At 40.6% G+C, this 21,637-nt stretch overlaps 1 protein-coding gene across 5 annotated transcripts in view; it reads left to right on the top strand.

Moving 5' to 3' along the window:
• The window catches only part of pbx4 (pre-B-cell leukemia transcription factor 4), a 122,422-nt gene that overhangs the window by 85,913 nt on the left and 14,872 nt on the right, over nucleotides 1–21,637 (top strand). For 3 of the 5 annotated variants that reach the window (XM_034189797.1, XM_034189794.1, XM_034189796.1), the window contains 4 exons: nucleotides 15,808–16,052; nucleotides 17,315–17,505; nucleotides 17,620–17,755; nucleotides 18,075–18,123. In XM_034189797.1, coding sequence (XP_034045688.1) covers nucleotides 15,808–16,052; nucleotides 17,315–17,505; nucleotides 17,620–17,755; nucleotides 18,075–18,123 — 621 coding nt within the window. Of the gene's footprint in view, nucleotides 1–15,807; nucleotides 16,053–17,314; nucleotides 17,506–17,619; nucleotides 17,756–18,074; nucleotides 18,232–21,637 lie in introns of all 5 variants that reach the window. The other 2 variants (XM_034189795.1, XM_034189798.1) reach the window with 1 other exon arrangement.

Here is a 21,637-nt window from a genome sequence, read left to right as displayed (position 1 = left end):
TCTTCAGGTCAAAAAGGTAGTGTAATATATGAAAAATATTTTGAAATAATGGATAATAAATTAATAAAATATGCATCATGCAGTGCAGCAGGATCCCCTGCTGGGATCTATATGGCAGAGATCTGGAACATTTCCAAACCATATATTTGTAAAATAATGTCTGCTGTCTACTGCTCTTGTTATATAATTCCTATTTTGATGAATAAAATCCATTTGGGATTTGTCTCGAAGACTAAATGGAAAATAAAGTGTTTTCATGTCGACACAGCCAGTCTTTTAGAGTTGATGAAGCTCTACTGGTGCATTTGCTTTAGGATATGCCACCATCAGATTCTCCAACCGGAGTGCAGCTTCTCGCAGCAGGCAGTAAGGGAAGACAACCTGTATGACTTTTTCTGGTCTCTGTGATTGGCTATGAGTCGAAAACCATCAAGAGAAGAGATCCACTTTACAGATTAGAATGTGTTGTTTCACGAAGTGGTTGAATGAGGTTCCCTCACTGATCTATTAAGAAAAAACATGACAAAAGGTACATATATACTCGCTGGCATGTACATCTACACCAGAGGGTTATGGTAGTTTTGTTTTGGTGTTTTTATGAAATGCTGTCCTGTTCAATTGTCCAGCATTGTATTGACTTAAATGTGCTGGCAATGGGCCCTATGCAAGTGTAATAGCTAGGAAAATTAAAATATCTGATCCCAACACTGTATAAGCTGATACTGCATATGAAATGACTCAGATCAGTTCTGGACCGCCGCAGCAAAAAAAAAACAAACACACACACACACACACACACACACACACACACACACACACACACACACACACACACACACACACACACACACACACACACAAACCTGATCGGGACATCCCTGTTGGCTAAACTGTATTGTTTTATTGGTGTAGATAAAGTGACAGCATAAATTGATGTGCCGCTGGTAAGTGTTTTTGTTTGTATGACACAGTGTACTTGTGTGTGATTATTTAAGGAGGGTACACATTGTCATCATTGAGGTGTCCAAGTCTTTCTTTAGTTAATTAAGGGCTGATTAATGATGTGTTGGACTGAAGTGTGGCGTTTACCCAAGGTGTGACTTTTCTAATTCACACTTTAGTCACACCACACTCAGTTGACTGTGAATGTGTACCTTATTGTGTATGTTTGCGTGTTTGTGTGGGGAGGTGGCTGTGTCTAACAGGCCTTCAGTGAACTACCCAAACAGACGCTGATTAGTGTGAGCTGCTTAAAGAACAAATGGACATATGGATTGCCCTCATTAAGTACACAGTTCTCCACAAAAAAACACCTTGTAAAAGAATGGGGTACAAAGATTTTATGTTGAATTTGCAGTTCAAATACACCTTCCATTTGGCAAAATTCCATAAGAGCAATTAGTCATTTTTAATTTAGGCTTTATGCAGTTAAACAACTAGGCTGGGGAAACATTTTATTCACCAGAGCCTTAAAATATATAAATAACACCCCGCAACCCATATTCTACTGAAATGGCATCATGTAGCACACGAATGCTTGTTAATAAAAGCCGTCATTTATCAGTCGATGCTACATAATTTTATTAACAACCTGCTCTTGCCAACATAGCTAATGTCCCGTTTCTGATGCTGAGGTGGCAAAATTTACTTATAACAGTGATGCTGCAACCTTATTTAGTGTCCTTCATAATAAAGGTATCCTAATGGAAATTATGTGCACAACACAGCAAAGACTTTTACAATGAAAGTCAGTGACATGGTAGGTGGCTAATGTTTGTGATACGGACATGACTACAAGGTACCAAACTTCCAAAACAAGGGGATCTTCTGTTAGCCGTTTTCCACGGGCTGTGGCGGGCTGTGTAACCCACAGCACCATGTTTTTTTGTACACAAACACACTACTTTAAATATGCAATAAATCTATTTAAGATTACCAGCAGGGAGCCTCTTTCTCTTAAATGGTTTTATTTTACGCAGTGTGCCGCTCTGCAAAAGTTATAGCTTCTGCTGCTATGTTGACTAGCTGTTTACATCCGTCTTCTTCGTTTTCTGTTTTTCCACAGTGGAATGGTTACAGCACCACATACAGGCCTGGCATATAGATAGGGTTTTCAGCCGTTTTCAGTGTATCCTGAAAAATCCTGCAAGATATTCATATATCGCCATTGGCAAAATATAAATAAACAAACAAATAAATAAATAAATAAAAATCGGAATGCCATTTTCTTCTAAAGTGTTTCTCGTAGCCATTGAGAAGGTTCTTGCACCCGTCTGGGGCAGTTTCTACCACTCCTTCATTTTTATGTGTTCAAATTCTTTTAGGTTTCCAGGAGTCGTATTTCCATTGACAGATTTCACCTCTCTCCAAAGGCTTTGAATGGGATTTAGGTCAGGACTCATTGCTGGCTAGTTTAAAGCAGACCATCCTTTCCTTTCAATCATTCTTTTGTGTTTTGGATATATGCTTTGGGCCATTGTTCTGGTGACAGACCCAAGATTTTCACTGAAAACTGTTCTGATACTGGGCAACACATTTGGTTCTCCAAGGCCTTGGCAATTCTGTGATTTTGTTATTCCTTTGATACATTTAATGCCAGTACCAGGATCAGAGGCAGCAAACCAGCCCCACAGCATGACAGCTCCACCATATTTTACCGTAGCTCAGGTATTCTTTTCCTTATGCACTTCATTTTGTTGCCTATGAACAAGGTGATGCACTAAATTTCCAGAGAGCTCTATTTTGGTTTCATGTGTCCATAAATCATTATCCCAGGAAGAGTGTGGCTTATCTACAAAGGTTTTTGTAAACATAAGTCTGTGCTTATTGTGACTTTCTCGCAATAGTGGTGTATTCTCTTTGGCCTTTGCCCATGGAGCCTGACTTGGTTTAGTGTACAACATATGGTAGCACTACTCCAGGTTGTCTTCTCAGCCCCTTGTCCTAGAAGTGGCAGTAGTGGCAATGGTTTTATAACAGTGAACAGTCTTGATAGCATTGCAGACTAAACCGGGATTCTAAGGTTTATATGCAGTACTTCAACGTTTCCCATTATCCCCCTGGCGGCCCCCTGCGCTTCCCAGAATGCACCGCGGCGCCAGCAGAGTTCCGGCATCTCACAGGGAGTTGTGAATCTCACGAGAGGTCAGTTTGAATAGAGATCCTGTGTTGCCAACCGAACTGTCCCCCCTAAACCCCCCCGCCTTCACTTCGCATGCATCATTTTTATGCATCAGCAACGGTTCACCAATTATCACAGTTTCTGCTTAAAACTGGACTCCAGTCATCATCTGTCTCAGCGACAGAAATCTAAAGCTTTTGTACAACAATCATTTCCACATAAATTCAGCATTATTTCATAATAAAAGACAGAGGAAGCGATCAGAGAGCAGCAGCCAGCCGAGCTGCTGCTGCGTTCACTGCGCCTCCATCATTTCAAAGCATCAGTAGTGACTAGACATGGGCCGATAACTGGTTTCATGGTATACCGCGGTATGAAAAAGCCACGGTATCAAAACCACTAAAATTTTCCGTTATATCGTCCCTATGGTATGAGCGGGTTATGAGAATTCTTGACAGGCAGAGCGGAGGCGGTCTAAACCTAAGCCAGCCTAAGCAAGTAAGTCATGTTTCCCACGGGGCAGATGCTACATGTCTAAAAGAGTGACTATTATTTTGGTATTTTCTCTAAAGTTATCAGTGGTATAGTGCTCGTAGCGGTAGACATCGCGTCAGTTAGTGCGCCTGAATCACGCGCGCTTCATATGCAAATAGCCATAAAGCACATTTTAAAGCTATACATAATACCGTGAATTTTTGCCCACTGTTATCATACCTCATAGCTCATACCGGCCCATGCCTAGTAGCGACTCTGATTATCGCCTCATTTCTGCTTAAAATGGCCCCGTTTCTGCTTAAAACTGACTTTGGAACGATTTAAGAGGTTTTACCTTGTCACCTGATGGTTAATAATCACATTAATCCCTTTGATCGCTTTGGGTGAAAAGACTCAGTCTCAGACGAGCTGCTATGGTCCCAAATGATGCATGCTCAGTGAAGGCAAGGTGGACCAATTTTTAGGGGGAGCTGTTTGGTCTGCAACACCAGTTCAGGGCACAATGTAAACAAATCTCGTGAATTATGGACAACAAGACAACATCGGGGCACAGTAAAAGTCCATCACAGGTGTTACACCTCCTTTACTTAACCTTCCGTTTGAGGTTCGATCAACAGATAAATTCTGTTGTCAAAGCTAGTTTTTTCCAACTTCGCCTTTTGGCTAAAATAAAGCACTTTCTCAGTAGATGTGATTTTGAGACATTCATGCTTTCATCAGCTCCATACTTGATTATTGTAATGCACTTTATTCGGGCATTAATCAGTCGTCTCTTGCACGTCTCCAGTTGGTGCAGAATGCTGCTGCTCGTCTTTTGACAAACACTTTTAGACGTGAGCATATTACGTCCGTCCTGTACTCACTCCACTGGCTTCCAGTTCATTTTAGAATTGATTTTAAAATTTTAACGTTTGTTTTTAAAGCTATTTATGGCCTTGCACCTCCCCACTTGTCTGAAATTTTAACTTTGCGCACCTACAGTAGGACATTAAGGGCGTCTGGCCAGCTTTACTTAGATGTTCCAAGGTCAAGATATAAACGCTGGGGTGATCATGCTTTCACGGTAGCTGGCCCGAGACTGTGGAATGAGCTACCTCTTGAGTTACGTACTATTCCTGACCTAGCACTTTTTAAATCTAAGTTGAAGACTTATTTATTTAAACTGGCTATTAACACTTAGTGGGGAGGTGACATGTTCTGTTATTTTTATGTTCTTGTTTATGTGTTGTTTTAAAATTTTATTTTATATGTGTTTTATTTGTAAATTTGTGTTTTTAATGTTAAGCACTTTGGACACCAGTCGGTGCTGTGAAGCGCTTTATAAATAAATGTTGATTGATTGATTGATTGATTGATTCTCAACTTGGGAGAACGTGTCATCATCATAATCGCCCGTGAACTTGCTGGATCGTCATCCACATCCTCGCTAGCCATTGTTTACATGCGCTGTGAGACGCTGGAACTCTCCTGGTGCTGCAGTGCATTCTGGGAAGTGCAGGAGGCCGCCAGGGGGATTATGGGAAACGTTAAAGTACTGAATAGTCTGAAACGAGGAGGGGGGCCTCGGACAGGGTTTCCATAGATCCTTTAAATGTCTTAAAAGTCATTGAATTTGTTCATTTAAAAATAAGGCCTTAATTTATATTAAAATGTCATAAATCAGTCTTTCAGAAGTCTTAAAAATGTCAAGGCATGGAAAGTAGCATTTTATTGATGTTTTCTTCTGGCATTGCAGCTTAAAAAAAAATCTTTAAAAATATGGAAATATTTATTACATTTATAATTCAGTGAAAGCTTCTTGCAACGCTCCATTAAGTACGATAAGCGGAACCAAGAAATATATTTTGTTTGTTGCCGGAATGCTCGGAGCAGAGACACTTCCAACGAGCTAGACATAATATATGAAATATATGATAACATGTGTATGGCTAATATTGAGGAAAACTGGCTTTGCATTGAAGATTTTGCAGCGTTAGTTAAACCAGTGTACACGGCAGGGGCGTAGGTTTGCATATGGACCATAGGGACAAGTCACAACCAATATTTTGGGATGGCAAAATAGTCCCTACCAATATTTAGCATTTTTGTTTATATAACAAAATCATTCACTATTTTTTTGCGAACTCGATACTCTAATTTTAGTCGTCACGTTTTGTGTTTTCGACGTGCCAGAATGACAGGGTTACCCATGTTGCAATTTCATTGGCTCACATTCTTCTCACATGGACGTAAACAAAGCGCATCTCGTGGCAGGCAGTGCTTAATTTGTAAAGTGGGAGGTCCCGGAGCGCAGAGGATGGGTGGCTCCGGTGCAGTGTTGCCAGATGTACGATAATTATCGTATTTGTACGATAGTTTTGCCATCTGTACGATGTACGATCTATAATGGGAAAAAACCCAATATGTACGATAATTTCAGTTGGTTGCCCAAACACGCATCTCTCTCTGACACCCAAGAATCATTTTGCAGGCGTTGCACTCAGGCGGCATCAAAGACACACCACACACAGGGCTGCTGCTGGCTTTGGGCTGCCGGGACAGTCATTTGAAAGCCCGCCCCCTCTCCATACAAACTAATGAGTTCCCATCCAATCTCTGCAGGACAGGACAGGAAGATTCCCCAACCAACATCTTTTTTTTTTTTTTTTTTTCGAAACTGTATTTCAACAAATGCAATAACAAACGAACAAAACACAAGAGCAAAGAGATATACAAGAAAAATAAAAAAGTTCAATTTCCTTATGGAGGTGTCAACATTTTTTCTGTGTTCAACAAAATCTGCACAAGTGGCCATGGCATCGGATGACGACAGCGACCTCGAGGTTGAATTCGACTCTTTCTAGTCTGGTAATTAACACATGTTTGTGTTACTTCACAGTCTTGCTTGTCCATTTGTGTTCTTTTTGTGCCATAGTTTCCCCATTACTATAATTACTGTTTAAAAATGTGACATAAAATTCTTTGTAAATTAAAAAAAAACGCTAAAATAGCTACGTTGTAAGCGTTTTGTTTGTGTACGATAATTTCTCCCAAAATATGATAATTTTGAGGTTTTGGTACGATAGTTTCATATTTCATATCTGGCAACACTGCTCCGGTGCAGAAAAACAAGAAGGGCGGGGGGGAGGGGTTGCGAACAATGCTGCACACTTAAAATAAACTGCACACACCTTCACAAATGACACTAATACCCTGCCTTTTCCTCAAAAAATACTACATTTATGTTTGCTGTCTGTCTATGTACTTTTCTGTCACTTTTGCGCTCTTTTTCATACTTTTCCCTCGTTTCAAAAGTCACCGAACGCACTTTACTGTAATATATGCAACATATAGCATACTGTTGGAAAGCACGGGTTCTTGGCTTGCTGTCAGTGTTGAAATTTTTCAGAGTGAGGGCTTACATGAGAACTTACGGTAATGAGAATCAGCGGCGCACTAGTGTGAAACTTCCGTGTTTTTCCTCTGCGTTATGACATCACAGGCTTACGTTTACCGTAATACACCATATATATCATTGGAAATCCCTTTTTTTTTTTTTTTTGGCAAATTAGGTTGCCAGATACCTACAACTGCATTATTGATGAAGAGAATAGATTATACATCTTGTTTGCAAAAACTTTTTTTTTTTTTTTGTTAGCTCCACAAGTATTTTTTTTTTGTTGTTGTCTTGTTCTCTCAGGTGTAGGCCTATAGAATAGATTCGTGATTTTGGGTGCAATTTTGTTATTTAAGCTATTTGTTTGTTTGCCTACACACTTAATATTGTAAATAAAGTGTTAAATTATTCAGCATTATGTCATCATATGTTATGTATTATGCTGTACTTGTGCGTCTAATGGTATGAGTGGGTTAGGGGGTGATGGTGGTGAGCAGGGGGGTGGGGGGGGGTGGTGGTATTGTCCCTACCAAAGCTGAGACCAAACCTACGCACTTGGTACACGGTGCATGTTACAATTAATATTTCAGCAAATTTGCCCCTATCCCTGAGTCATTTATATTGAGGGTTGTTTTTCCCTTTCGGATATGGCTTGCGCATGGAACGATGTCTCACCCTCCATGGCGTCTCATGACTGAAAGCTAACTCTGACCCAGAGCTGCAGCTTCATTGTCAGGGCAATGTGAGAAAGCAGACAACAGGACAATGACTTTTGAGAACAGCAGTCAGTTAAACAAACATGTTCTTTTCACAGTTGTTTTAAATGATATTCTGTGTGGCTCGCTGATGTTATTGGTAGAAAGTTAAATAACATTAGATAGTTCATGTTGCTTGCACCATTTCACAACAAAACATTTAATACCAGCATCCCAGCAAATACTTTTACTGTGAAAGGCATGCTGTCAGTGTTCCTTGCAATTGAGTTTAACTTGACAACACTGAGGAGATGTTAGCTAAAATCCGTTTTTAATAAAAACAACAAATAGGAGAATGTAGTCTTGTTTGAGCTCTCCGTGATACTGCAGGATTTGGCCACTGACGGGGACCTCCGTTTAATATATACACAACATAATTTCACACGGATAAATGGTGTATGGTTTGTTTTCAGCTGCAATCACCGAAGCAGTCACAAAAAGTTTTTTTTTTTTTTGTTTGAATATAATTTTATATTTGATGTGAGTTCAAGTTTAAATAAACTGTGTTCATGAGGTGGGGTACTGAGGATTTGCTATTTTAAATATTCTAAATGTTCTGTTTAATTTTGTCTGAGTCTCTTCCAGTAACCTGTTTAATAGGAATCTTTTTATTTTCATATAAATGATAATAAGCTGATTTTTGAAAACAATATTAAATACTATATTCATATAATAATATAATGTAACATGTCAATCAAAACATAGACCTACATGACATAAAAAGTGCTTATTATCAACTCCACATGTCGATCAAATATCATTAATTTGTCCCAAGTGGCTTTTGAATGTTTGTATTGGATCAGAATTTAGATTATTTCTACGTAAAATGTTACAGTGTAAGTCATCGGCTCCCACGTGGCTCACATATCAGTCCACACATTTCACAAACCTAATTGTCCCTGACTCACATTATCAATAACTACTGTATTCACATCCATATGTTTGTGCTTCATGTACACTAACTGTGTTTATTCCTTCATGTATTCCTATGTGTGTATATATGTCTGACCATGTTTGATAAATGTCAAACTTTATCTTAAAATAACTATTTGCGTGTCTCTTTGTATCTCAATGTCAACCATGTCTTGACAAACATACACTTTGTCTGTTAAAACTATGTAAGACTAAGTAGACCTCTTTGTACATCTCACCTTCAAACACAGCCTCATACGGCTGTCCATGAAAAATCTACTTAAGCTCCCAATTTTCGATCAGAATACAAATTTCCTACAGGCACTGCACTAGTTAGAAAAATCTTATAAAATCTTCAATCTATGATTTCCTGAAGCTGTAGGAACCCTGCAGATCTGTGCAGCATGTTATAGTCTCAATGGTCAGTGCAAAGCAATGGAGTGGGAAAGAGAATAAAATATATGTTGAGGCCAGTTTGTACTACATTTTTAGCTCTAAATCCCACTTTGTGCACACAAGGTGCAATTTGTTCCCACGGGTTGATTAATTAGTTCCTGTGTTTGACTGGTTCGTGTACACATAATAGGTGTATGTCTGCTCTGTGTTTTTGAGTGCGCAAGAGAACATGTTAAGTTTGGAGTGCAAATAACACTGAATTAAAGACATTGTTATTGTTATTGTTGAGTACAGAATATATTTTTATTTGCTGAGCGAGATGCATGAGAACACCAGCACAACAAACCAGCTTTTCACCAAATATAGGAACAAATGTCTTGGTTGTTTGCACTTCCAAAATTATTGAATAATTTATTTTGTGTGGATGATTTAACTGCACCTTGGGAACTGTATGTTGTGCGCACACAATACGCATTTTGGCCGCTGTATTTATTTATTTTTGTCTTTCTATGGCCACTCTGGTGTCTGTGTGTTTTCTGGACACCATCATTTTAACAGACAGAATAGGAGATATGCAAGTACTGGTCTTTTCAAATTGTGCAGCTATTTTTTTCCAAAACTTTTGCTGAATCCCCCACACCATCATTATTGTTTTGGCTACTCCTGTTCTGGTTTTCAACAATGGAACCATCCGTCTCTAACTCACCCCATTTAACCATCGCATATTATCCTATTGGAGTTACAGCATACGAGGTCTATTAGAAAAGTATCCGACCTTATTATTTTTTCAAAAACATATGGATTTGAATCACGTGTGATTACATCAGACATGCTTGAACCCTCGTGGGCATGCGAGAGTTTTTTCACGCCTGTCGGTTACGTCATTCGCCTGTGGGCAGTCTTTGAGTGAGGAGTCGTCCACCCGCTCGTCGATTTTTTTTCATTGTTTAGGAATGGCTCAGAGACTGTTGCTTTGTTTGATAAAATTTTTTTCAAAACTGTAAGGCACAACTGAGTGGACACCATTCAATAAATTCAGCTGGTTTTCGGTAAAAATTTTAACGGCTGATGAGAGATTTTGGTCTGGTAGTGTCGCTTTAAGGACGGTCCACGGCGCCTGACGGCGATCTGCGCTTCGAGGCGGCAGCGTCTCGCCGTTTCAAGTTGAAAACTTCCACATTTCAGGCTCTGTTGACGCAGTAAGTCGTCAGAGAACAGAGAACTTTCAGAAGAAGTCGGCATGAGGAGTTTATTCGGACATTCCATTGTTAACGGTCATTTTGTAATGAAAGAACGTGCGGGCAGAGTCGCATGTCGGGCTGGACCCGACCGCGGGGGGTCGCGGCAGGAAAAACACCTCCGTTGGAAATCTTAACGGGCAAGTTGGAACATGCCCAAGCTGTTAAACAATTTCTCAGTTACTCACTTGTTGAAAGCCATTAAGCCGCCTGAATTCTACAAATGGTTTTCAACACGGAGGTGTTTTTCCTGTCGCGGCGCACACAGATTTGCCGAGTCGTCACGGAAACGACTCGGCGAATTTGCGCGTACGTCTTTCATTAAAAAAATGTCCTTAAACAGTGGAATGTCCGCATAAATTCCTCATGCCGGCCTCTTCTGAATCTTCTCTGTTCTCTCACGATGTCCTGGGTGAATTAAGCCTTAAATTAGGATGTTTTAAGCTCGAAACAGGCCGACGACAGCGCCTGGAAGCGCTGCAGGACGTCCCGCTCCGTGGGAAGTCCTTACACCGACAGAAACACCCCATAATCTCTCATCAGCCGTTAAACTTTTCACAGAAAACCATTTTAATTTCTCGAATAGTGTCCACTCGGATATTCCTCACAGGTCCAGAAAAAATTTTGATAAAGCAACGCGCGCCGTCTCGAGCAGCGTGTGAAACAAAGGAATTCAGCCGAGAGGGCGGGACCACATCTCACTCAAGGCCTGCCCACAGGGAAATGACGTCACCGACACGCGTGAAAAAACTCACGCATGCGCACGAGGGTTCAAGCATGATTGGTGTAATCGCATGTCATTCAAATCCATATAGTTAAAAAAAAATAATAAAAGGGTCGGTTTATTATCTAAGAGACCTCGTACATGCTCAAAGATCTTGCTGTAACACAGATTTGTTTATGGCTGTCTACACATTGGTGAATTTTGGTAGTTCCTGCGTTGGCCGCCAGGGGGTGGCAGCCAATGGGAGGCACCAACAACACACTGCACAACAGTGGCATCAGGGTGTCATACCAGCATTACGATGAATTCCTGCCACAAGACGAGGCCAGAAATGACTAGAAACTTAATATTTGTAACCTAGACAGTTGTATGTACCAGCTGTCAACCTGCGTCACCGTCAGGGCATTATTATTTGTTTATATATCTTGACATGGCAATGCTCTGCGTTAACAGCCTATAGTTTTTGCTTAACCCCACAGGTTACAGCACGGGGAATGTCATCAGTGATATCAGTGTAGACAGCCCTGTTGCATCACCAAGTAGTGTACAGCTGGCTTTATTTGCTTTGTGTTGTATTTAAGAAACTAATATAAAGTCATCCAACAGGTGCCAATAACAGTGTCCAGTGTACATTTTGTTTGCATTTTTTGTTTCGGTGGTTGAATGCTTTTTCATGTTGTTGCTCTTGTTAAATAACTTTGGACATTGTATTAATTATTCTAATTACACAAAAATGGTTCTTTTGTATTTATGAAGATATTCTGAATTATGCACTTGCTGAAACTCCATCAAGTGCCAATAATTTATTTTTTTTTACCGGGGCTGTAAGTACATTGGCTTCAGTTCACCTTCTCTGCATCTTGTTCTCAATTTAAGTCCTGAAGGTACAGAACCTATTATATGTGTGGAGCTGAAGCTCAGAATTTCCTTTGCAGAGTTTTCTGAGCTAAATTTGCATATTTATGTAGCATATTTTCATTGTAAAACCATCCTTCTTTGGCCCGTTCTCTTTATGTGAATTATTTCTGTAATGAAAGGAAAGTGATGTTTTCAGTCCTATCTTTTCTCTCTCTGGCTTACTCGCTCTCTGGCACGTCTCTTGCTCTGGATCCTATATATTTCTGTAGCCTCTCTTCCTCTCGCACACATATCTTCTCCTGTGGCTCTCCTCCACAATTCTCCTTGGTTCTCCTTCTACCTATTCTCTCACTCTTTACCTTTTTTCTCTTTTTCTTCCTTCTCTATCCTTCTCTCGCTCCCTAGCTCCCTCCCAGTGAAAGGCTGAGAATACCCAAGGGAGCTGATGCAATTAAAATGCTAATCCTGTCTGTCTACAGAGAGAGGGAGAGGGGGGGCTGACAGCATGAGGGATTGCGGCTCACATGGAGAACTCGACTGAAATGGAGAACAGAGAGATGGGGGGGGGGGGGGGGCGCACTGGAGGAGGTGGGTGAGGGTGTGCTGAGAGGGGGAGGGGATGTGTGCTGGGGGGAGACAGAGTGGAAAAAAGGGGATGCTAGCGAGGGAAAAAAAGACAGACAAGGATAAAGCTTGCGCTCTGAGCTGAGCAATGATATACTGACTGCGTTTAAGTCTTATCTGTCCCTGTGTGTGTGTGTGGAAGGCATTACCGTTAATGTACAGCACTACACCACTGGTTAGGTAGTTCACCCTTACCTGCACCACTTCATGGGTTGCATATCGTGTCTGCACAACGCACCATTTCCACATTGGCTGTGCAGAAATGAGAATGATTATGTATGCAGTGAAAACCCAGCTGGATACTCTGAATATTTCATAGTATGTGTTACTCGCTCTGTCTCTCAGTGCCACGCAGCCCAGCTAGGGTGGTAACGCGTGCATAATGGTGTGATTTCCAAGAGACGTGAATGCAGTCTGTTTCACGTCAGGAAAAAAAAAAAAAGATGTGAATTTTTGCATCATTACTTAACATTCTGAGTTTTATTCTCTTTGTAACTGCTCCAAGCACACAGTCTATGTTGGGAGCCAGTGGATGAAAAGGAAAATGTTGCTTAAATTTTGGAGTAAAGCAGCCAGCCAGCATGCACACTGCAGGTTTTATTCATTTTAGGGACTCGTTGTTGTGACTACAAGAATCAGCTCCCTTTTTACTTGTGTTCGTATTGTGCAGTTTTGTTTTGAAGGTTTTACGCATTATTTTAACCCGTCTCAGCAGCTGTTGTAATAACACTACTGCACTAGACTGTGCATGAGTGCAATTGTGGGTAATCATGGCTTAATTGGAGTAATTAGGGGAATGTAGGGGCATTAGGCTACAGCTGGGGGCCATAATGAGCAGTGGGGGCAAAAAGAGGGGGTGAGCAGATTCAAAAGCCACAGTTGCCCACTTCACTGTAGGTCAGATGTATTTATGAATGGATGCTGAAAACCGGCATCACACATTATGACAATCTGTGTTGTCTGCAGCAGGCTGCCTCTACTTCAAGTACCAACCACCAGAGCAAAAGCAAAACATCCAGATTAGTATTTATACTCAACAAGTCATGAACAAACATGGAGGGTCCTGGAGCAGTCAGTCAGGTTAACCTGGCTAAGAGGTGAAGAGATGGTTCTTGAATACCTGAAAGCAAAGAAAAGAGAGAGAGAGAATCAGGGTCATTAGTTCAGGCGGCTGGGTCTGCTGCATGCCTGAGCCCTGAGAAGGGGGAGCAACGGAAAAGGAATGTGCCGCGAAGCGAGAGGATACCTAAGCACAGAGAAAGAAACAGGCGGGAAGGAACGAGAGGAAAAAAGGGGGGAAAGAGAGAAAGTTGGACATGTTGCTACGAGAAGCTTTAAGTGGTGGAACAGACTCATTTATCAAATGAAGTTTGGAAAAAAGGTGAAAGCTCATCTGCTTCTTCACACTTGGGAACTTGTTTTTGTCCTCATTTCTTTCAGGCTACAGTACAGCTGTACTCGTTTATTCAAACTTGTTTTCTCGGTCGTGAAACTGAGAGACCAACATAAGGTTTTTAATGTTTTTCTCACACGACTGTATTTGAAGTGACTGAGTTAATGTTAACCAACACCCCCACCCCTGACTCAACCTTTGACAGTGTGCTTTGACTATCTAGTCTAATCCCTAAAGAGGACAAGTGTCGAATGCCACCCAGTTTCCACTGGGATTAATAATGTCATCATCCATACTGTCGGGGTCTTCTCTTTCAGAATCCTAGCTGCTTTGAATTGTCTTTATTTTGCTTTCCATGTGTATAAAATTAGCATAAATATTGCTAATCTTGTGTTTAAGGACAAAATCAACACTTTTTAAGGTTATGCCGTACTTTACATGCTTCTTTGAACATTAATTAACCAAGACACTAACTCACAGTCAGTTAGGGATGCAAATCTTATTTTAATTATTGATTCATCTGTCTGTTATTTGTACTTTTAATCAATGAATCATTGAGTCTATAAAATATAATTCTAATCCAATTACATTTTTTCCGCAAATCTGATTGGCTCATCGTGTGAGATTTCACACCATAAAATATCGCGTGGACGGTGGCAAGATATTAAAACTATTTCACATTTGATGTGTTACTCTGCCCCCTGGCCGCGTTGCTGCGCAGGTGTCACTAATAGCGCTGTCAGCTGAGAGCGACAAAAACTAGTGCAGGGACGACGATGCCGAAATGTGTGGATTTAATGGGATTGATTGATGGATTTGCCGTGGATTTAACTCAGTGCAGCTGACGAGATGGAGAAATCTGTGGGTCTGCTCACAGAATTTCCAGTTTGGCATGAACACATTGTTGCTACAGTAAGCTTTGACGAGCTGACCACACCCTTTCACAACGATTCGCCGGCCGAATTGCTAACAGGAAAATATATGATGGAATTGGATTAGAATGGGAATAACCCTGTTGTGTCTGATGATTTGCGGACGTTCATGCTGGATTATGGTCGCAAATAGCTGTTTTACTTAATTTGCGCCCATAAAATCCAGCATGAAGGTCCGCAAATCATCAAACACAACAGGGTTATTCCCTGATTAAGATATCTGTAAATGTTCCCACAGACTAAGGTGACATTTGTTTTCTCTGCATATAATATTCATTTTTTGCTTGTAAACAGTCTAACCCCGTTAAATATCTTGTTTCTCCAAGGGAGATTAAAAAATAGACAACAATAAAGCACAATTAAGTCAAGCGTTAAAGACGATGTGAGGCTGTAAAGAAAAGGTAGTTGTAAAACTTTCAGTAAGAGAGTGCTATGTGTAAAGCTGTGTGTTTGTGTGAAAGAGAGGGATGAGCGTGCGGCTGCAGGCTGACAGAGGTCCTGCTATAATACAGTGGTGGAGAGCAGCGACTGATAACTATACTTATGGCCACTGGGGCTCATAGTGACAGCACATGCACTCTCATTACTGGTCTCATGCCTCATGTCCCCATCTGTGGCAGCCTGCCATCAAGGGGCCACACTGCCCTCTGCTGTTGATTTACTGGAGGTTCAGGCTCATTAACAAATCAGCCAGGTGCTGGTATTGGCGACTCGTGGGAGAAACTTGACTGGGTTTTGACAGCGCTGCACCTTGAATTTTTGGCCTTGATTAAAGCTTCTTCCCGTGCACCCCTTGAACCCACAGTGTTGGCCCTCTCCTCAAAAGGCAAATACCTGCTCTGTCAAATATCAAAAAATATGTAAACAACTCGTACCTATAAAGGTGTTTTCATTTTTGTAGAATGTGCCAACATTTCTGTCTGAGTCCTGAGTGTTTTGCTTTCTCTTTTTCTTTCTTTCTTTTTTTTTTTCTTCCTGTCTAGTGCTGAGTATACGAGGTGTGCAGGAAGAGGACCCACCAGATCCCCAGATCATGCGATTGGACAACATGCTGTTAGCGGAGGGTGTGTCAGGACCGGAGAAGGGTGGAGGATCAGCTGCCGCCGCTGCTGCTGCAGCAGCAGCTGGAGGCTCACCCACCGACAGCAGCATCGAACACTCTGACTACAGAGCCAAGCTCGCTCAGATCCGCCAGATATATCACTCTGAGCTGGAGAAGTATGAGCAGGTATGAGATTAGCAGTGCTAAATGACTGAACATATGTTGATGTTCACAAACATTAACATGACATAATACTTTATTTATTTATTTTATATTTATTCAGGTCGGTCAATCATGCGAGAGACTTAATTCCTCTGCACGTATATACAATGTAAATTATGTTACTGTTAGAATGCACCTCCAAGAGAAAGTATTCATGTCAATTTAGCATTATTACAACGTGAATTACTTCAATCTCTGTGGTTGGAGATGTTAGTTATTGGAATTAGCAGTTGTGTGGTTTAGTTTAAGTGAAGCCTGCATACTGACAGCCACTCACAGGTTTGATTTTAGAGTCTACACACCAACTGACTTCACTGTCAGTCCTCCGTCAGACAGCTAGCAGTAACGAATCTGTGAAATCAGCTGTTGTAGTCAGGCTGGAATAAAAATCTGGGCATTTGTCAACATGGCATCTTGTTCACTCGTGTTCTCTTTGGCGTTATGCTTCCCCCCAGTTTATTTTTGAAAAATGCAGCTTGCGTTATTGTTGACACGTTTGGCGATTGTGAAGAACGGCAACATTGTTGTGGCGATTAGATTCTGTTATTTTGCTAACTGGTAGCTACTGTTTGCAACATTGCCATTCCTGATGCCTTTCACCCTCTGAAAACAGAGACATGTTCAATTCAGGTTGTGCGTTCAAGCAGTAGAAAAAGTGGAACGAAACAGTCATGCCCTTCTTGACCAAACTCCAGATATATGAAGTAAAGAAGTCTGTTTTAACTATATGTTATTACTGAACTGGGTAGCTAGCCTGTTGTTAACCACAGTGGAGGCAGCAAGTAACAGTACAATCAGCGACAATGACATTGTTGGCATCATTACAAATTTGAAATCCAAGCCATTTTCAAGATTAATTTTTAAGGAGGAGTTGGAATTAATCTGCAAATGTAGACTTGCAACACATCTACAGTCCTACTTGATAAGTAACTGTATATTGTTATTGACTCTGCAAATAGCCTTGTTCAAACTGACATCATGTGATTCAGGCTATGTGACTGTGCAGCAACAAGTATGTCCCATATATTCTGGTAGAACTGATGGCTGCTGACAAACAGAGAGGACCTGGGAAGCTGAGGTCAGCAGGTCATTAGGAGTGTACCAACACATATTTCAGTATCTGTCTGACAAAGCCAAATAAAGAAATATAGGCAATTGCACAGATTGTGTGTTTTTATATATTTTTATAATGGTGTTCAGCTCATTTCTCTCTCTCCTTGATTCAGGCCTGCAGCGAGTTCACCAACCATGTAATGAACCTGCTGAGAGAGCAGTCTCGCACACGGCCCATCTCTCCCAAAGAGATCGAGCGCATGGTGGCCATCATCCACCGCAAGTTCAGCTCCATCCAGATGCAGCTCAAACAGAGCACCTGCGAGGCCGTCATGATCCTGCGCTCACGTTTTCTTGACGCCAGGTCTGTCTGTGTGTGTCTGGCTTGTGTTTTTACTGTGTGTGTGTTTAAGAGCTTGGCTTCCATGTTCTGATCATGACTACATGTTGATCATTATCTCTGCGATCTGTTTGTCAGACGTAAGAGGCGCAATTTCAACAAGCAGGCCACAGAGGTGCTGAACGAGTATTTCTACTCCCACCTGTCTAATCCTTACCCCAGCGAGGAAGCCAAGGAGGAACTGGCCAAAAAGTGTGGGATCACAGTGTCTCAGGTGATTGCACACGGGACTCCCTAAGTAAAAGGACTCATCCTCTTCCTGCAGTTGTTTTTGTAGATGTTCATGTTCTTTTGGTTGGTAAACCCAGGGTTAGACTGTCTAACAGGATCAGCTTTGGTATTTATTTCAGTTTAGAAGAGATTGTTCTTATTTAGCTGTTTACAGTTTTATGCTAGCTGCTGGTGTTCCTGCAAATGATGCTAAAATGATAGAAAAACTGTGTGTGACTATTTTAAGGTGGGACAGCTGTTATAATCATGAGACTGTGGCTGCTAAGTGAATGATTAATACCAAACGTCCACCTGTCCCTCAGGTCTCTAATTGGTTTGGCAACAAGAGAATACGCTACAAGAAGAACATTGGTAAGTTCCAGGAGGAAGCGAACCTCTACGCAGTTAAAACAGCGGTGGATGCTGCCAATGTGTCTGCGCAGGCTAGCCAGGCTAACTCTCCAGCCACGCCCAACTCAGGTACCATATGTTCCATCCCATCTACCCCACAACCTGCCACTTGTCATTACCAGGCCCTAGTTCCTGTCACTACCGATTAGGTCTTATTCTCAGTAGTACTGAAACACAAAGCGGGTATCGACTGTCTGAAGGCAAACAAGTTCTGCACAAGGAACATCATCCAGGGCTGTGAAAACTCCGCAGATCCGCGGGATTCCGCATTGTGGCATTGTGACATTGTGGCTTTGCATGGCTTTACAGGAATTTACACAAGAATGTGTGGCTTTTTACTATAAGGTATGTTATTAATATTTTACCCTGATTTTTTAAATATTCTACAAGCTTTAGCTGTGGTTTTTGAAATACTTTAACAGTCTTTTCAGTCTTCATGAATTTTATGTAGTTTAATTGTTCTGAGCTAATGCAAAATTTGGTTTACAGTTAAAAGGAAAATTATTCCAGGTCCCCCAGACCCCCTGCGAATTTTCCTCAGATTTCACAATTTTCATTTCACAGCCCTGATCATCTCAGCCTAACTGCTTAAAGTTAGGTTGGTTATGTGCACGTAATATTTCATACAACACAACTTAAACTTATACGTAGTTAAATGCCTAAAAGTATTTGTTGTATTATTGGTATTTCTAATTGCGGTAATATTTTTACATAATGCACGTTGCTTCATCACTTCCCACTGAGACGGGACATCTAATAAGTGATTCCACTTTTAAAATGAATGTAAAAATAGAGTGTAACATCACTGACCGATTAATACATTTTAGTGCAAAGAGAGTAAAAGAGAGATTAATAAAATTAGGGAACATGATATTTTAGAGCTAGTCCCCATTTCATAATTAACTGTTCCATTAATTATTTTTCTTGTCAAACAAGTAATTGGTTATGACTGGTTTATAGACTGAGGTGAAGTCTATTGAATAGTCTATTGAACTCTATTTACATTTATTTACAACCCCATTTCCAATGAAGCTGGGATGTTGTGAAAATGCAAATAAAAACAGAATATAATGATTTGCAAATTCTCTTCAACCTATATTCAATTGAATACACCACAAAGACAAGATATTTAATGTTCAAACTGATAAACTTTATTGTTTTTGTGCAAGTATTTGCTCATTTTGAAATGGATGCCTGCAACACGTTTCAAAAAATGTGGGACGGGGCAAGAAAAGACTGGGAAAGTTGATGAATGCTCAAAGAACACCTGTTTGGAACATTCCACAGGTGAACAGGTTAATTGGAAACAGGTGAGTGTCATGATTGGGTATAAAAGGAGCATCCCCAAAAGGCTCAGCCGTTCACAAGCAAAGATGGGGCGAGGATCACCACTTTGTGAACAACTACGTGAAAAAATAGTACAATAGTTTAAGAACAATGTTTTCAATGTTCAATTGCAAGGAATTTAGGGATTCCATCATCTACAGTCTATAATATAATCAGATGATTCAGAGAATCTGGAGAACTTTCTACACGTAAGCGGCAAGGCCGAAAACCAACATTGAATGCCGTGACCTTCTATCCTGCATTAAAAACAGACATCATTGCGTGGGCTCAGGAACACTTCAGAAAACCATTGTCAATTAACACAGTTCGTCGCTACATCTACAAGTGCAAGTTAAAACTCTACCATGCTAAGCGAAAGCCATACATCAACAACATCCAGAAACGCTACCGCCTTCTCTGGGCCCGAGCTCATTTGAAATGGACAGAGGCAAAGTGGAAAAGTGTGCTGTGGTCTGATGAGTCCACATTTCAAATAGTTTTTGGAAATCATGGACGTCGTGTCCTTCGGACAAAAGAGGAAAAAGACCATCCAGATTGTTACCAGCTCAAAGTTCAAAAGCCAGCATCTGTGATGGTATAGGGGTGTGTTAGTGCCCATGGCATGGACAACTTACACATCTGCTTATTTGAGCAAGACAATGCCAAGCCACATTCTGTACGTGTTACAACAGCATGGCTTCGTAGTAAAAGAGTGCGGGTACTAGACTGGCCTGCCTGCAGTCCAGACCTGTCGCCCATTAAAAATGTGTGGAGCATTATGAAGCACAAAATACAACAGAGACCCCGGAGTGTTGAACAAGTCGTACATCAAGCAAGCGTGGGAAAGAATTCCACCTACAAAGCTTCAACAATTAGTGTCCTCAGTTCCCAAATGCTTATTGAGTGTTGTTAGAAGGAAAGGTGATGTAACACAGTGGTAAACATACCACTGTCCCAGCTTTTTTGAAACGTGTTGCAGGCATCCATTTCAAAATGAGCAAATATTTATCAGTTTGAACATTAAATGTCTTGTCTTTGTGGTGTATTCAGTTGAATGTAGGTTGAAGAGGATTTGCAAATCATTGTATTCTGTTTATATTATATTTACACAACATCCCAACTTCATTGGAATTGGGGTTGTATAGTGTATCTCTGCATGAACAAAGCAATTCATCTTGAAATTAGTCTGTTGTTCAACCTGAAATTTAGACAGTAAGTACAACAAAATTTTTATGTGAGAAAGAATAAATAAAATGTACATTAAGACCTTCATTATATCCAGATCTCCAGTGTCCACCGAGGAGGAAAAATGTTGAAATTAACTGTCTACTGTCCTGATGTTATCAAGTTACAGAACCAATGTGTACTTTTGTTTTTAAGGACGATGTACTTTAGTATCTTTAGTGTTTTACTTTTTCTAGTCAAATTATATTCTATCTAAAAGCTGCATGACGAGTGAAATAATGGAAAACTGTTTGTTATTATGTCTGTGGTGTGTTCAACATTTTAGTTCATGTGAACAGCTGAGTATTGTGTAGTGATTGATGGCAGTCCTGATCTTTGCTTCTCTGTCAGTCAGTATTCCCATTTCATCCATTGTCTGATATTCATGGAATAACATTTGGAAAAACTAACCTGATGTTTTCTTGAATCAGTTTGTCTTTTATTTTCTGCTAAAGATCGCCATGGTTCTTTATTCATTATAAAGAGCATGTGTTAAGTTTTACACAATTACAAATAATGCTGGGCGTGATAATGATCATGTATCAGGATGAAATTATCTTGATAGTGACGAGAAGCTTTGGGCCCAGCAACCACAGACACAGGCAAAATAAACATGAGAAAAACATCTGCCATTTTGAGACATACATGACCATTTCCTTCCACAAAGTGCTGTTTGAGCTACCTAAGCAAGTGCTAGAAACAGGGCGTTTGAAAAAAGACAGGGGCGGGGGAGACCTGGCGAGGGAGGGGCATGAAAAGAAACAGTGAAAGTGAACTTGCATCTTCTTCTGAAGCTGAGGAAATTGTTTCAATTTATTTAAATTTTCAATTTATTTTCATTTATATAGCACCAAATCACAACAAAGTTGCCTCAAAGCGCTTCACACAAGTAAGGTCTAACCTTACTAACCCCCAGAGCATGCAT

This window comes from Thalassophryne amazonica, chromosome 16 (genome assembly GCF_902500255.1).
Source record: "Thalassophryne amazonica chromosome 16, fThaAma1.1, whole genome shotgun sequence".
NCBI lineage: Eukaryota > Metazoa > Chordata > Actinopteri > Batrachoidiformes > Batrachoididae > Thalassophryne > Thalassophryne amazonica.
The sequence above is the reverse complement of the archived record's forward strand: the minus strand, read 5'-3'. Positions and strand labels throughout refer to the sequence as shown.